The 12,360-nt window shown below is 48.0% G+C and overlaps 1 protein-coding gene across 1 annotated transcript; it reads left to right on the forward strand.

The window, feature by feature from the left end:
- Positions 1-258: 258 nt before the first annotated feature.
- LOC104267191 (hypoxia up-regulated protein 1-like) lies at positions 259-11,935 on the forward strand (the record flags this gene model as incomplete). Its single annotated transcript, XM_009876197.1, is given in 23 exon segments — positions 259-337; positions 512-666; positions 770-846; positions 1,760-1,908; positions 1,910-1,940; positions 2,395-2,524; positions 3,293-3,476; positions 3,902-4,036; positions 4,971-5,053; positions 5,153-5,285; positions 5,612-5,799; positions 6,055-6,193; positions 6,299-6,359; positions 7,088-7,170; positions 7,559-7,747; positions 7,930-8,129; positions 8,282-8,369; positions 8,956-9,078; positions 9,437-9,570; positions 10,066-10,150; positions 10,610-10,859; positions 11,654-11,737; positions 11,874-11,935. Coding segments are annotated over 23 exon segments (2,842 nt in total), but the record flags the coding sequence as incomplete, so codon positions are not given.
- Positions 11,936-12,360: the final 425 nt, after the last annotated feature.

A 12,360-nucleotide genomic window follows, 5' to 3' on the forward strand; every position in this document is an offset into this window, starting at 1 on the left:
TGTGAATTTGAAAGGTGTGTGTCCAGATTTCAGTAAAGCAGGTTATTTGCCCAAACTGTAAGGAACGTCGAGAGCTATGAAGCTCTGAAGGGAGGTGCTGCTATTGCAGTCCTTCAGGTGAATGAGCTGCCTTCCTCCCTGTGGGTGCCACCTGAGCACCTTCGATTAGTGTCTTTGGAGTGGAAAGAGCACCCTTCCTCACCGTGGACTGTGTGCGTTGGCCTATTTTGACTGCTTTGTTCCTCTCTTTATGTACAGGGAGTCTCGTAGGAAAACGCCTGTGGCTGTTTCTTTGAAGGAGAATGAGCGTCTCTTTGGTGACAGCGCACTAGGAATGGTAAGGCTTCTTGTTACTTGTTATGCTATCTGTAGGTGCTCCCACTGCGGAGTCCTTTGTGATAAATAACCTGTGCTAGGAAGCTTTATTTCTTTTTCTGTCCTTTGGAGAGCTTTGTTTGACAATGGCAAGGCTGAGGAATGCAGCTGGCTGACATGCTTTGTTTTTCTGCAGTCCATAAGGACGCCCAAGGTGGCTTTCAGATACTTTCAGGATCTGCTGGGTAAGCGTATCGATAATCCCCACGTGGCACTGTACCAGTCACGATTCCCAGAGCACGAGCTGGTGAAGGATGAGAAGAGGCAGACTGTCATCTTCAAGCTGTCCCAGTAAGTGACTGCTTCTGGGTTCTTTGTGGGTGAGACTTCAGCTACTGGGCTTCTACAGCTGATTGTCATTGGTGTGATTTTCTTTCCCATCTGTTTCTTGTAGAACGACACAGTATTCTCCAGAGGAGATGCTGGGGATGGTCCTGAACTATTCACGTGGTCTGGCTGAGGAATTTGCAGGTTGGAAGGATTTAAGTGTTTCTTGCAGCATCTGTGTGTTTGTATGTTATGGGATTTGAGTAGAGACTGAAGGTGCTAGGAAACCCACAAATTTATTAGAAACAGGATGTGGGGTCTCCAGCTGTAGGCTGTGAGCGAGACTTAGCAGCTATCAGGTCATCGTTTGTTTCCGATATGATGCAAGTTTGGGGTCTCCATCCTTGGGTTCTTGGGGGTGGGCACCCCAGATCCCACCCAGCCTTGTAGTGGAGAAGCCTTACTGGCAACCTCTGGCGAAAAAGTAAAGGATTTTCTGACTCATGTGTGTGACTGGAGGGGAGGAGGGAGTGTTGGCAGAGAACTGCAGGGGAGAGTGGAAGCGGCTCTCTGGAAGTCTGTGTTGTAACTGGTCGGGCTGAGCTACGATTCAAGAGCCAAAGCTTGTTGTGAAGCTGGCTGACGCGTAAGAGATCGTCATGTGTTTTTCAAGCTGTGTTGCTATTGAAATGCCCCAGTCAGGAAATTCAGGTGAATTTTGTTGATGTGTTTGACTTGGTTGTTACTAGGAGGCTGTGTGTTGTTTGGTTAGTGACACTAACGCCAGTCCAAAGACTTTTTACTCTGGAGTGGGGATGTAATCCAATGATAAAGTCAGGCTCCTGGAAGATAGTATTTGTTGAAATCTAAGATCATTTTAGAGTATCCTAGTGTGTGAATGGAAGATCAGTAACACCTGGCTTTGTGAGAATCTGCAGTCTATTTGGTTAAACAGAGAGTTCAGCCCTAATGATGCTGGCTGCAGGCGCTGCTTCGCCTTGCATTCTGCTCCACTCTTTACCTTGAATTCTTTGGCTTTGCTGCCTCAACCCCACTATAAGGAATCATTGCAGGGAGCTGCGCTGGTAGAAAAACATGTTCCCTGCAACTCTTTCAGAGCAGCCCATTAAGGATGCGGTGATCACTGTTCCCGCCTACTTCAACCAGGCGGAGAGGAGGGCGGTTCTGCACGCTGCTCGCATGGCTGACCTGAAGGTGCTGCAGCTGATCAACGACAATACCGCGGTGGCGTTGAACTACGGGGTTTTTAGGAGGAAAGACATCAATGCCACCGCACAGGTAGGTGCTCTTGGGAGATACAGAGTGTCCCGTGCGGGTGCCTGTGTGTGTGGAAATTAATGCAGATAAAACCAAAATGATTCAAGTGTGAGAAAGTGGAGTCTGCTGGTCAACCAGTCTCCTCTGTTTTCATGTGTTCATCAACAAGAGGAAGAGATGTTAATATCTAATGTTAATATCTAATGTTAATATCTAATGTTAATATCTAATGTTAATATCTAATGTTAATATCTAATGTTAATATCTAATGTTAATATCTAATGAAGCCTGAAAAGCGTCTGGAGCGAGGGCAGGTGGCTGGGAGTTCCCATTTTGTAAACCTGCATTTATTCCTTGCTCATCAACCAGGGGGAAATAATGTCAGCAGTTTTCTAAGGTGTCAGGCTCAGGCAGCAGTGGATTCTTTCCTTATTCGTGGGGGGGATTTCCACATGCTTCTGCCTCACCATTCTGGCTTCTCTTTGCAGAATATCATGTTTTACGACATGGGAGCAGGAAGCACCGTTTGTACTATTGCTACTTACCAGACAGTGAAAACTAAGGACTCGGGAACCCAACCTCAGTTGCAGATCCAGGGCATTGGGTAAGAGCTCAACATAAGTTGCACAAAACCTGCGTGCGTCTCGAGAAAGAAACCGATTTTTCACAGTCTTCTAAATGTGGGATTTTGCCGTGAGACTTCAGCACAGTAATTTGGATGTCAGAGTGGAAAACGTTTGGAGCGGGAAGGCTCCTTTTGGTAATAATTCTGGTGTCACTGTCTTGTGATGAAGGTAACCAAGAACTTCCAGGAGCCTGGGAGGCAACCAGGACACTTAATTTGCCTCAGGCTTGGTTTTTTATGTAGCCTAAAGCTGTGTTAGAGTATTTCCATTTCCTACAATCTTACAGAAGTAGAGCATGTCAGTTTGAAAAAGTAGAATATCCTTGTAGTGAGGAATGAAAATGCAATGTTTTTGCCAAATAAGGAGCGGGGTGCTATGAATTACCCACCCAGCAATCTTAACTCCAAAACATTAACGTTGCTGTTTCCAAGAAAACACCTGGGACGTGAGACCCTTACTGTTTGGCTTCTCAGCTGCTTGACACGCTTGGCAATAAGGCCTTTAGCTTAAACACAATCAAGTTTCCCACTCAGAGGCTCTTGCAGTGATGAGTCTTCCTTTTCTTTGTTTTGTTTCAATATGTAATTTTTGGAACAATGTTGTTCTTTTGCAGTCGGTCACAGCCGATAGCACTGCAGCTGCTTTTGACCACTTGCGGCTCTGCATATTTGTGAAATAACACGTGAAGTTTTTTTGTATTCCAGCTCAGTTTAAGTTGCAACATCTTCTTTCACTCTTCTGCTCAGGTTTGACCGTACTCTTGGAGGTCTAGAGATGGAGCTTCGTCTCCGGGACTATCTGGCAAAGCTCTTCAATGATCAGCACCCTTCAAAAGATGTCAGGAAGAATCCACGGGCCATGGCCAAACTCCTGAAGGAGGCCAACCGTCTGAAAACAGTCCTGAGCGCGAATGCTGACCACATGGCACAGGTCTGGCCTTCCATCACGCTGTTTCTGGCCTTTTTGGGACTGAGGGTGTGGTGGGTGCAGGACAGAAATGCTCTCGCTCTGCACCGGCAGCCTGCTGAGGAGCATTGCTGCGGGTGTTCAGGAGTGGTGGCAGCACTGGTGGTTCTTCTCAGCTGGTGCCTTCTTAGCACCACTAGCAATTAAATATGAGCAGATTGAGCAAGTTAGTTGTTTTGAGTGTGGTAAATAAGCTTTGGCTGAGAGAAGCTGTCTATTACGTCCACGTTCCATCCTCCTTGTCTGTGGCAGGGTTTGGGTGAGCACGATCAGGTCCTAGGTGCAGCAAGAGCACTGGAACTTGTTGCACACTGGACAAGCGAGGTAAAGATTTTGCTTGGAGAATGCTCCACAAATAATTTCGTTCTGGCTGGTTTTTGCCTGAACAGATTGAGGGGCTACTAGATGACATCGACTTCAAGGCCAAAGTCTCCAGGCAAGAATTTGAGGATTTGTGCTCTGACTTGTTCCAGCGAGTCCCAGGACCTGTGCAGCAGGCGCTGAGCAGCGCAGCGATGAGCCTGGTAAGTTTAGGAATGTGTTAACAAGCCTGAAGTTGCTGTGTACAGATCTGCTGTCATGTCATGATCAAAGCATCGTCAATCCTGTTACCAGGACTGCTGAGAAGTGCCAGTGCTGCTATTGTCACAGAGAGGTGTTACGTGCTGCGGTGTGGGGAAGGAGTCGGTCCTGGCTCCCTGCACTTCCCTCTGGAAACAAAAGCCTTGGAGAAGGTGTTTCTTTCTCTTAAAAAAGACCTAAGCTTTATTCTTGGGCTGGAGGTCTGAAACACTGATCACAGAATGTTAGGGGTTGGAAGGGACCTCAAAAGATCATCTAGTCCAGCCCCACTTTCTTTATCTGGGATGCTGCTTCTGGTCTCTCTTAACTCAAAGTGCCTGGAAACAGTTGTTGCTCTTGAGGCTTCTCCCTGGAGTGCTCCCTTTAGAAGCCCTGTTGCGGGCTGCAGTTGGCCCAAACTGCTGTCCTTTGGAGAGACTTACTGCACTGTTGAGACATTCGCCTTCTAGGGTGCCGCAACCCTCGTGAGCATCTCTTGGCTCTGGTATTTGATGCAAGACACCGAGTCACCTCTCGGAGTCTGGGTTTCTGTCTGTTCTGGCCCGACTTGGTGGCTGAGTCTGTGCTGCTTTGGCAATAAACTGCGGCCTGTCTTGTTTTGAACCAAGTCCCATGTTTTAGGTGACTTGAAGCAGCAGTCGTGTTGTCCCTGTTTGACAGGCCTGGCTCTGGGTTTCGTGTGTTGGCATGGCTCGTGCCGGCCTCTCTGAGACGTGTAGGGCACTGCCCCCCGCCGGGCTGGCAGGACTGACCTAGCACGGGTGTTCCCAGAGCACCCAGCAGCGCACGATGACCGGGGAAGGAGCGTGAGGAAGCCCTGAACTTAGCTTTCCGAAATTGCTTTCTCAAGACAAGGTGACTATTTCCAATCCCTAGGATGGAATTGACCAAGTGATTCTAGTTGGCGGTGCCACACGGGTCCCCAAAGTGCAGGAGGTTTTGCTGAAAGCTGTGGGCAAGTGAGTATGTGAGGCCCCCTTCTAGTCTGTCTCCTCTTGACAAGTTACTCGTGATGGCAGTGACCACAAAGCTGACGTCTGTTGCTTTTCCTTCCGTAGAGAAGAACTGGGCAAGAACATCAATGCCGATGAGGCTGCTGCTATGGGTGCAGTCTACCAGGCAGCTGCTCTGAGCAAAGCCTTTAAGGTGAAGCCTTTCGTTGTTCGGGATGCCGCTGTGTTTCCTATCCAGGTAACCTTTGGCTTTCTTTCTCTTTGTGCAAGGTATGGGTAAATGGGGCTGTGCTGGGAGAAACGTCCCAGGTGACCCGTTGGATTCCTTTGAGTAAGGAAGTTATGGAGATCTTTCTGCCAATCTAATAAAGAAAGCAGAGGAAAGTCAACTCTTCTGTAGAAGTCCCGTATCCAAGAAGCCAGGCACATAGAAACATCTGTTGAGAAATATTTGCCTGTCCCCCAACTTTTGCACGAGGTGGAGCAGCCAAACGCTGCGGAAACCTGATGCAAGATGCCATAGAGGAAGCATGCAGGTGCTGATATTTTCCGTTTGTGACACAGGTGGAGTTTACTCGAGAAGTTGAGGAGGACGATAAATCCAAGAGTTTAAAGCATAACAAGAGGATTTTGTTCCAGCGCATGGCGCCTTACCCGCAGCGCAAAGTTATCACTTTCAACCGCTACACGGACGACTTTGAGTTCTACGTCAACTACGGCGATCTCTCTTTCCTGAACCAGGATGACATGCGGTGAGTTGAGCCCAGCCTCTGCGCAGGCGGCTCCGTGGCAGCGTGATGTGCCGGCCAGAAATGCTCCTGTTGGGCAGGCCTGTGTGTCTGACTGGCCACTGGCGTGCGTCTGTAGATCTGTTCTCCAAGTTGCCTGCGCTTTCGCAAACTGAACTGTGCTGGTTCCTCGCTTTCCGCAGTTTGTGGCTGGGAGAAATGGCTCGCTGTTCCGCAGTGTTGTTACCCTAAGTTTACTCTCTGCTTTTGTGTTGTCAGGGTTTTTGGTTCTCTCAACCTCACTACCGTGAGGCTAAAGGGAGTTGGGGACAGTTTCAAGAAGCACTCGGATTACGAATCCAAAGGCATCAAAGCTCACTTCAACATGGATGAGAGTGGAGTACTGAGTCTTGACCGGGTAAGCACGCTCTGTTGTGACGTTTGTCAGCCTGTGTATTTTCCTTTTTTTTTTTTTTTTTTTCTTTTTGGTGCTTAAAACTAATTCTGTGCTCCCCTCTGCAAGGTGGAATCTGTGTTTGAGACTTTGGTGGAAGACAAGCTGGAGGAGGAGTCAACGCTGACAAGTAAATGCTGAACTTTGACATTCCTACTGATGGTTGTGTTAGACCGGCAGTAGCTGGGATAACTCAAGCATATCATGGCCTTGGGCAGAGCAAGCACCGTGTTTTGGGGGTGTGGAAGTTAAACAAGCAGCTATAGACTCTGATTTGGATATACAGCTCCAAAATACCTAAAAGCCCTTTACAAGTGGCTTCTGGGAGCCACAAGGAGCTCTGTAGTGTCGTATTCTCTAAGGTGAATGACATGCCCTGCAACTTGAAGAATAAAAGTTGCTTTCTCCTTGCCTAGCCACAGCCCGTCAGTTCTGGAGGTCTGTTCTGAAGGGAAGTCCTGCATCCCCAACCTCGCAGCGTTCTCCTGTCTGGTTGTCTGGCTTGTGATGCCCTGGTCTGTGCTTTGGTTTTTAGCGGTTTTGGAGCACAGAGTGGAGTTGGAAAATCTGTATGTGGTGAAGGGGAGATGCAGGGCTGGCTAATGCAGCTGCAGGCCAAAGCTTGAAGCTTTTTGGTTGAAGTTACAAACTTCAGGTCGTATTCCAATAGAGGCCCCAGCTTTGCAGAAATGCAAAGTGAGGTTGGGGAAGGAAGAGTTTTCCTGCAGTGCACGTAGCTAACCTACCCTGCTGAAGGACCTCCTTGGTGATCGTTATGGTTGTGAGCGGGAGCTGAAATCAACGTTCTTCTTCCTTTGAGTAGACAATATTCTGGAATCTTTTGTCTCCCATCAACAGAACTTGGAAATACCATCTCGAGCCTGTTTGGGGGTGGTGGCCCTACGCCTGAGACTGGAGAGAACCTGACAGACCCGGTTCAGGTGAGCCCTGGGGGGATTGCTAGCTGGAGGGAGCCCTTAGGTCTTGCTGCAGCTGCTAAAGAGGCGGTGATTCACGTGAGCGGAATTAAAGGTGTATGGCAGCACGTCATGATTTTAAATATATTCCAAAGGTGCTTTATTCCTCCAAATTTCATGTGGTGTGTGTTTAAAGACACGTGGTGTGTGTTTAAAGACACATGTGGTGTTTTGCTGGCAAGTCCAGCAATGGTGGACTCGGCACCATCCCTCACTACTGGCTGCAGTCGCTGCAAGGGCTGTTTCTGACACGTTTTTTGCAGAGAATTATCTGTTCTGCAAAATACCTGCATAGAATATCTGTATTAAAAGCACTCTTTTGGTTTCCTCTTTCCTTGCCTCTGATGGCCAGGAAGAAGAAGAGAGCATAGCAGAAACAGGTAAAGAAGAGCAGGGGGAGAAACAAGACCAGAAAAGCAGTGCAGAGGATGCTGGTGAAGAGCAGCGAGAAGAGAAACAGGGGTCTCCGGGTCAGGCAGAAACTGCCCCTCCAAAAGCAGAGTCACAGAAGAAGGAAGAAGGCGAGAAATTAGAGTCTCAGGTGAGCATCGGGTTGAAGGAACGGGAACTGTGTTTTTGGTGTCTGAAGAATATTGTTGAAACTGGTAAAATTCCTACGATCCTCAGTGGAATTCCTTCCCTGTTAGTGGCCTGCCATGGCAAAGAAGTTGCAGAATCTGGAAATATGTTCCCTGGCCCAAGAATATACTTTGTCTGTTACAGGATCCCAAAGAAAACAGAGAAACTGCAAAAGAGGAAGAACTGTCCAAAAGTACTGGGGACAGCACAGTTACCAAGACTGAGGAAGAGAAGAAGATCAAAGCACCCAAGAAGCAGAAGCTTGTCCATGAGATCACCATGGAGCTGGACATAAATGATGTGCCTGACCTGCTGGAGGATGAACTGAAGAGCTCAGTGAAGAAGTACGTTTGAAATGGCTCTGAGAGGTTAAAGCTCTAGATAAAGGAAGGGAACTGCTTTGGAGTGATGGTAGCTCAGAAGCTGAGGGATATGATGCAGTGCTCTTCTAAAGGCACACTTGCTACCTTTGACTTCTCTTCTCTTCGCACGTTAGACTCCAAGACTTGACGATCAGAGATCTGGAGAAACAGGAAAGGGAAAAATCAGCCAACAGCTTGGAGTCCTTCATCTTTGAGACTCAGGTAAGAGAAGGATATAAAGAAATGAGAATTCCTGTAAGGCAGGTGGAAGTGGTCTGGGCTGATCTGGGCACAGGGCAGTTGTTTGAGCTGGGGAAAGCCGATTCGAGGGGTCCAGCTCTCGTCTTGGTCACATTTTTTTCTACCATTAGACCTCCCAAGCCCATGTGGACTTGGGAGCTTTTCTCGACACAGAAGAAACGCTTTCCTTCATCGTGTCTCTCTTTGGATTTCTAGTATCCCTTATGTGTACTTTATCTGTGTGTTTGGGAACGAGGGCACTTGGGCTGGAAGGCAGCTAAGCTTCTCAAGCACTGTTGTACAGAAGAAGCAATTAACATTAAGTGCCTGTTGTAAAATTACGGTTGTTGCAGCTTTATCATCCTGTACCTGGTGTAATGCCACCATGCTCCTGGTAATGGCGGGAGCCAGAGCTCAGATTCAGGAGGGTCGAATGGGAATCTCCTGGCCAGTGCAGGCAGCACCCCAGGAGTTCACAGTCCAGCCCGGGTGCAAGCGGGTGAGCTGCTGGTTTCGTGCTTCCACACCCAGCGGTGTTTGACGGGAGTGCTGACTTTGTTCTTTTCAGGACAAGCTTTACCAAGAGGAGTATCAGTTTGTCTCAACAGAGGAGCAGAGAGAAGAGATTTCCAAAAAGCTTAGCGAGGCTTCCAGTTGGATGGAGGAGGAGGGCTACGCAGCTGCCACTAAGGTATTGCTGCGTGCGGTCAGGATGTGAGTCTGGGCTCACTGGTGAGGAAATGACCACACAGGATGACAGAGCATCGATTCCCCCTTGATCCTTAATAACCTGGTTCCTGAAGGTTTCTTGCTTCCTCAGTGCGTTACACACAGAACGTCATGTGATGTTGTGCTTCCGGCCATGGGTGCATCAGCAGCCTCAGCAGTAACCTGTTGATTCCACGTAAAGTTGAGTCACGTGGCTCTCCTTACTGTATCAAAATAGTCTGTTTGACAGAGAAAATTACAAAAGCTGCGGTTTCAGCCTCTGAGGTTTACAATGTTCGACAGGGCGCCAACAGATTGTCTTCGCTCTTTCCCATTTGCAGGAGCTGAAAGACAAACTGTCAGAGCTGAAAAAGCTTTGTAGGAACCTCTTCTTCCGCGTTGAGGAAAGGCGAAAGTGGCCGGAACGCTTGGCTGCCCTGGAGAGTCTGCTCAACCACTCAACCATCTTTCTCAAGTAAGAGCGAGCTCTTAGCAAGGAGAGTTGTGGAGCTGGTAATGTAAGAGATGTCAACAGAACTTAACCAAATTGCATGTGGTCTGAAAGTCACTAGTGCTTCTTGAGGAAAGAAGACCAAAAGCCCTGCTTAGTAGTGCTCAGTGCTGCAGAACCCATGAACACGCAAGCACTGTTTAAACTGGGGGTCAGGAAGTGTCCAACACACCATTTGCAAGCAAGTTTTCCCCTCTTGGCCCTGAGGCCTTGGCTTTATATAGCTTCCTTGTTTTTTCAAGTGTCGAAGCCAGCTGCATTTGCTGGCTCTTTATTCCATGCCTAGCATCTAGAGGTTGATTTTAGGACTCATATTTCGTGCAGATGTAAGAGTCACAGGTGCAAAACTTACTAACTGGGTGGTACACACAGTGACTATTTATTACTGTAATTGTAAACACTGAGTTGCCAATGTATAGTCTGTTTGGTTTATCAAAAATAAACTTTCTGCTCTCTAAGGGGAGCCCGAATGATTCCAGAGTCTGACCAGATATTCACAGAAGTGGAACTGAGCACGCTGGAGAAAGCCATCAATGAAACAACGGTAAAAAAGGGTTGATTGGTGCTGGGGGAGGGTAGGGGTGGCAGTTTGGGTTGTGTTTCCTGTCACGGCACAGAGTGCGGGTGTTTTGTTTCCATGCCACCAGCAAAGGTTTTGTAGGTTTCAGTGTTTTCCAAGGCTCAGCTTGACCCCGGACTGCAGGTCTGGGCAGATAATGGCTCTTGTGTTGTGTGCGGAGAGTTGTCTCCGGGGGTGGTGGTGTAGCCGAGTAATCTGGCTGCATGCAGTTTTTAAAAGCAGCTGCTGGGTTTTCAGGGGTTTGTTTCTTTGTTTTGTCCTGTGTCTGGGTAACTAAGAAGCTGGTGGAAATGGAGCCAGGAGCAACTGTTATCCTAAGTTAGAAGGCTCAAGAGCATTGACTTTGGAATGCTGTGATATACAGGGGGCTCCTGGAACCCAGAACCATTCAGAAAGTGTCTTTCTCCCCACCCCATCCCACAGATCTGGAAAAACGAGACGCTGGCTGAACAGAACAAGCTCCCTCCTACGGAGAAGCCCATCTTGCTGTCCAAAGACATAGAGCTCAAGATAGCAGCGCTCGACAGGGAAGTGCAGTACCTTCTCAATAAGGCCAAGTTTGCAAAACCCAAACCCAAGAAGGAGAAGAACGCCACAAAAACCGATTCGGGCAAGAACGCTACAGCAGCGTCTGAGGCTGAGAACACTATCCCTCCCACGGAGGGGAAACAAGGTAAGGAGTGGGTGGGTGACATGCCTGTAACTCCTAGTACATAAGTACCACGTGTAATGTGCTTGTATCTCTGCTTTGAGTGGAAGGGAGCTAAATGAGCAAAGATAATAGCTAACTGTAGGATTAAGTGATCCTCCTCTTAATTTTTAAAGACAGATGGGAGTATCTAGGTATGGCAGTGTGCTTTCTCCCCCAGCACTTGTTTGTTGTTTTTTTCCTGTGAAGGAAGAGAAAGTGTTTATAAACTTCCTGGCAGGCAGCCATCTCCTTCGCTGGCTGCCCACCAAGGTTGTGTTCCGGTATCAAGGAATAGAATGAGCTGAGTGAGAAAAGTTTGTGGCTTAGATGGACCCCAGGAAAAAAGTACTCTCCTGGGGCACTTAAGACTCGCAGTTTTCTGAACACTTTGAGATCCTCAGGCTCTGAATGCCGTGGTCCTTTTAAATCTAGACTGCTGTTTGTCAGCAGAGTTCCCCACTGGTTCCTCTGGCCTGGGTCAGTGATCATGCTTGTGATCACAGCTCAAAGGTGACCTCCCTGTGCAGCCAGTGGGATCTCTAGAGCTTCTAAGGACATAAAGCCTGGCAGGCAGAGGCAGTAAGAAATAAGGAGAGGTTCTGTGATGCTTCTCCAAGTGTTGTAGGGAGATCCATCATGAGGGTGAATTATTACAGTCCCACTGAGGCACCACAGCCAGCTCGTCCGTAAGCCTGGCCACAGGTCGCCTCATGTTCCCGCACCTCGTTTCCTGTGTATTCTCCCTGACCTTTTCTTTCTTTCTGCTTTATGTATAGACAAACCTGAGGATGTTGATCCAGCCAAGGAACCTCCTACAGCTGAGAAAGTAGTAGTAGATGATGAGCCTGGATCTGATTCTGGTGGGTGAATGTTAGAGTTCCGGGCTGTAGGCTGAGAGCTTGGTGGAATACTTGCTGAGTGCCAGGGACTGTGAGCGTGGCTTTGTGTGCTGTACGAGCTGTTACGGTGCGTAACTGCCTCTGCTTCATCCCACAGGGTCAAAAAAAGAGAAGAAGACAGAAGTTGGAGGCGAGAGCAGGAAAAACGATGAGTTATAATGCCCCTGAAATCCCACTAGTGTCAACATCTATTTATTTCATGGTTAATTTCTTGTTTTTATAATGGACTTGGTTAGTCACAATGTAAATGGAACACAACAAAGTCTGACAACAAAATGGGGTAGAGATGTAAATTTTATTTTTTCTTTTCTGGGGATTTTGCCGCTACTAACTTAGCGATTTGGTTTTTGGTTTTCTTTCCTTACATGTTTAAAGGTGGCAGTGTGCCCACCAAGAATTGTCTCCGTTTCAGTAGAGAAGTCACCAGAGTGACTTTTCTGTGGAGAGAAAGCAGTGCAGAAACATCTTAAGCTTTAGGAAGTAACTCAAACTCTGTGCCGAGGCCCCGGCTTAAGGAAGTTGGGTGCTTCCAGCTGCTGGGAGGTGCTTTCTGGTTTGGGTCTGTGGGCAGGTGGAGCGGGAAG

The sequence above is a fragment of the Apaloderma vittatum genome, unplaced genomic scaffold (assembly GCF_000703405.1).
Source record: "Apaloderma vittatum isolate BGI_N311 unplaced genomic scaffold, ASM70340v1 scaffold43249, whole genome shotgun sequence".
NCBI classification, from domain to species: Eukaryota; Metazoa; Chordata; class Aves; order Trogoniformes; family Trogonidae; genus Apaloderma; species Apaloderma vittatum.